We start from the raw sequence: 4,406 nt of genomic DNA, 5'->3' as shown, positions 1-4,406 counted from the left end.
GTTCATACACAGTTTTTAGATTTCATCATTTGCAACAAATCTAAGTATTTTCACAGTTATCCTAATAATGTCTCTTCCTAATTAAAAGAACGACATCAGGAAATGTTTATAGAGTAGCCAGGACTACTTGCGAGAAGATGATGTTCCATCATGTGGAGATGATGAGAAATTAGATTTGTAGTAAGATTATCTGAATATATAAACATTTATTTTCCCTGGTGCTTGCTCTTTGTTCCCACTTTTGGAATCTAAAAGGAAACCATTACTAGCTTCGGCTGTAGCATATCATTTTTTCCAATACAGACAATGCCAGCTTACAAATATGAATAGTCTAAACTGTACAGTCCAATAACTTGTGCAGAGTTAGAAATGAAGTTGGAGCTTCCCATTTTCCAAGTTGTTTGTTTGAATCTAGTAATATGGTTGCCTACTAACACCTGTCTGAATGCTCATAGAAAAAATAATTTCGATTTTTTTTTAAATAATGCACTTAAGAAGTCTTACTTCAGGGAAAAGAACATTTTTCCTGTATTCTTATGACTCATGTCATAGAAGCGAGTGTGCCTATGCTCTGCTGAATGTCAAGCAGTACTTATTTTCAAACATAGAAACACATTTTTTGTATCTGTCCATTTCTTTACCTACTGAATAAGCTTTATGTCTGCCCTCATATTACTAAAACATACAAGTGTGATACATGAAACGTTTTTTTTTAGCCGAAAATAATGAGGAAGAAACTTGGATAAATGACTAAGACGAAACACCATTGTTTATTGTGATAATAGTGTAACAAAGTCCTCTACAGCCCGTATAACTCACAAATTCAACAAAGGATTCCATTAGATTATGAAAACATTTGAAAACACTATAGAAATGAGTATTATTACCACAGAAATTCAAATACAATCTTTGAATTGCCACTACTGTGTGACATGTTAACTAGCATAAAAAATACAAACCTGAATAGTAAAATATAATACTTTAATTTAGCTAAGATATGAAATTAACACCCTCGTCTGAGACTGCAGTGTTTAATCAGACCAGTAAATTATTTTCAAGTATTTCTGGAACCTTCAATAAAAATACTATGTTATATAAGAGGTTAAATTAACTGTTTGTATCCTGATAGATTTTGAAGAAAATGAAGTAAGCTGGCTATGGCACAATGAAAACTTGAATTTAGTTGATAAGGCAGAAACATGGTATAGGTGTTTTGCATCAGTAGAATTTTCTATCTTCATTATACTGATCTATATTAAGAATTACACCTAAAATGCAAGAAAGTTTGTTTTGTTGTAGCAACATCATTCTCTAGAACAGAACTATATAACCATATAACATAAAGCAGCACTGTATGTACATTTTAAAGAGACTGAAAGTTTATGACAACAAACAATGTAATGATCTTTGCAGTTGAAGTACTTGCTTTACAAGTATGTTAACATCCATAGATTTAAATACAGGTTATTAAATAATATGCCAGTTTTTTTTTTACAGTTTTACATGTATATTTTAATACACGTACAAGTTTAATAATAGTCATTTTAGAAATACATTCTTTATTTTATATTTATACGAAAGTTGAGAAACTATCAGGCCTATGGGTAGCATCTGTTCCTTCATGATGGTGATACATCATATAATTAGTTTCATGAAATAGTTCATGTTTTACTTGAATGCATTTCCTCATGGTTTTAAATATTGCCTTGTTTTTTTTTTTTTTTTAACAGTAGAAGCATTTTACCATGTTGATGTTAATGATATACAAAAGAAAATGCACCATCAAATGCAATGAGAAGTTTGTATCATGTATTGCCAAAACTGTGGATGACTGCATGCTTGTGATCAGGAATGGTGTACACCTTCATATACCTACCTTTTAAAAAGAGGAGGTATTACAAGTCAAAACTATACCTTAACATTACCTAGACTTCTTGTGTGAATTATTGCTCTTGCTGGTTTTGACTGTATGCTTTTGTTTTTTTTTTCATGTGTAGCTGATAATTCATTTTCCTCTGTTAATAATATGATAAATGTACATTTTGTAAACATACGGAGTCCATACTTCCCAGTCTATGATTGAAAGAAAGCAGATTATGGCCTAGTTCACCTAATCAGTCATACACCAAAAATGAACCAATTAAATCTTTTTACTGCTGGAATGAACTGCCTTATTTGCAAAAGCTTTTTGTATAGTTTTTCTAATCTCATGTGTTCTAATCCCATAGATTAGTGGATTAAAAAGAGGAGGGACCATGAAGGATACTAGTGACACAAAGAGTTGTACAAAATCTAAGGCAGCTACTCCTCCCATACGGGCTTGAAAAAATACCAGAAGGCCACTGAAAAGATATATAAATAATAAAAGTAAGTGAGTCATGCAGGTATTCAGGGCTTTAGACTTAGCCCCTCTAGAAGCCCTATAACTGACTTTAAAAATCCGTACATAGGAAAAAACAATAACAACAATCAGTGTGGTAACATGAATCATTGAAATACATGTTTCATATATATTATTAAGAGATACGTCACTGCAGGATAATTTTAAATAGGTTTTGGAATCACAGGCTATATTTGCTATAAATTTATGACATAATGGAAGCCTGAGGGCAAGAAGAATAAATGTCATAATGATGCAAAATGAATATAACCATGGTAGTATTAAAAGCATACGCACCCTAATTTTTGTCATAAGGCTGGCATATCTTAATGGATTACAAATGGAAATATATCGGTCATATGCCATTACTGCCAAAAATGACATTTCATTGAAGCCAAATGTGTATGCAAAATACATCTGAATTAAACATCCTGCTTGAGTAATAGTTTTTGATTCTGAAAGAATGTCTACCATAAGTTTTGGAAAGATTGCCGTACTCGCACAGAATCCGTTTAAACATAAATTACAGACATAAATGTACATAGGTTCATGGAGACTTTCACTGAGGACTATAACAGTAATGAGCCATATGTTACAAAAAAATATTAATATATAGAATATGAAGCTACCTAGAAAAAAATAATACTTAAAATTATCCATTTTATCAAATCCAGTTAGTATAAATATAGTTCCACTTGAAATATTTTCCATTATTTCTTCTCCTACTTTATAAAACAAACTTTTCAATCAGTTTGTAGGTAATGAATATGAAGAAAAATCCAGAAGAGTTCATGCTTTATGTAATCTGTTTGTTTTGTATCTTAGAAATGTTTCCTGTTTGGTTAAATTCATTCAATGTGATGTGTTCCTCATAGGTAAGCAGCAGAAAAGCAGATCAATGGCACTAAATACAATTTTATATAACCATACATGTATATCAGTTAAATAGACAATATAAAAATTGTATAAAACCACACACGTTATCAGTTATTTATTCTTCTATGTCCCATTTGGTGAGGTGCTTATAGCATGGCTGTAGGTCATTACAACACATTTTACATAAAGTTCTAACAGTTTTAACATGCTCCTTTTTAATAAGCAGTATAAAAACAGGATGGACCATATAAAGAAAATATTTTGTTACCTAAAGGTCCAATTTTTGGTTACCTTTGATAATGGAATTCTACAATTATATTTGATTTCATGCAATATTGCAATTTTTCAGAACTAATTCTGAAAAAAATGTTTTAAAAACTCTCATCTAAGGGAAACTAACTGAAGAACACAGTGCAAAGTGCAACTTACCCGTCATTTCATTTTTAACATATGTAGGCTGCTAGCAAACACCAGCATTTATACTTTCTCTTTTCTCTTTGGAACAAGCTATGTCATTGCTAATAGGTACTCATGAGAACAATTTCTTACTTTGTTACATTTACTTGGATCTTCCAATTAGTCGATACAACTTCTGTCTTAATTTTGGATAAAGTCAATATGTTTTCAAAATTTCAACTAGTCTTAGCAACAATTTTATTTGTCTACCATATATTCCTCATTTGAGTACAAGGCTATAATGACCATCCAGTGAAGTTAGTGGAACACGATGCAATTTTTTTCATTAGACAAGGCACTTATCAGCAAACCCTAATATCCACGTTTTCTAACTGAGATAGTGGTATTAGGTGTTCGCCCTATCTGTGCTCATTCACAGCGCTATTGCATGCAGACTGTATTAGTTCAAATATTTATTTAATCATATACTAGATTTTGTGGCAAACAGATATGCATTTGCAAGAATATTAGCATAAAAAGGTACATCAAAAATACAAAGTTAATTGCTACTTCAGACAAATCATAGATCTAAGGATCTAAAGCCCTGTAAAGCTCTGTTTCTATATTTGAACATTTTTAGTACATCTCAATTGGCATTCTTCTTTCAAACCTGCCATTAAAATAAATATTTGCATTTTGCTGGAACATGGTTCCTGATGTATGATAGACATAGAGTTCTATGACTAAAGCTGTA

At 31.3% G+C, this 4,406-nt stretch overlaps 1 protein-coding gene across 1 annotated transcript; it reads right to left on the bottom strand.

The window, feature by feature from the left end:
* Nucleotides 1-2,140: 2,140 nt before the first annotated feature.
* On the bottom strand, nucleotides 2,141-2,854 carry LOC122803210 (olfactory receptor 13C3-like). The gene has a single exon (XM_044072817.1). It carries the CDS (start codon nucleotides 2,852-2,854, stop codon nucleotides 2,141-2,143), a length of 714 nt encoding a protein of 237 aa, XP_043928752.1.
* Nucleotides 2,855-4,406: the final 1,552 nt, after the last annotated feature.

Source organism: Protopterus annectens, chromosome 5.part1 (genome assembly GCF_019279795.1).
Source record: "Protopterus annectens isolate FY-2018-M chromosome 5.part1, PAN1.0, whole genome shotgun sequence".
Lineage (NCBI taxonomy): Eukaryota > Metazoa > Chordata > Ceratodontiformes > Protopteridae > Protopterus > Protopterus annectens.
This window is presented reverse-complemented; position numbering and strand designations above follow the sequence as displayed.

Excerpts from the sequence above, each read along its gene's own strand:
- LOC122803210 (XM_044072817.1), bottom strand. The coding sequence starts at position 2,854 with ATGGTAGACATTCTTTCAGAATCAAAAACTATTACTCAAGCAGGATGT.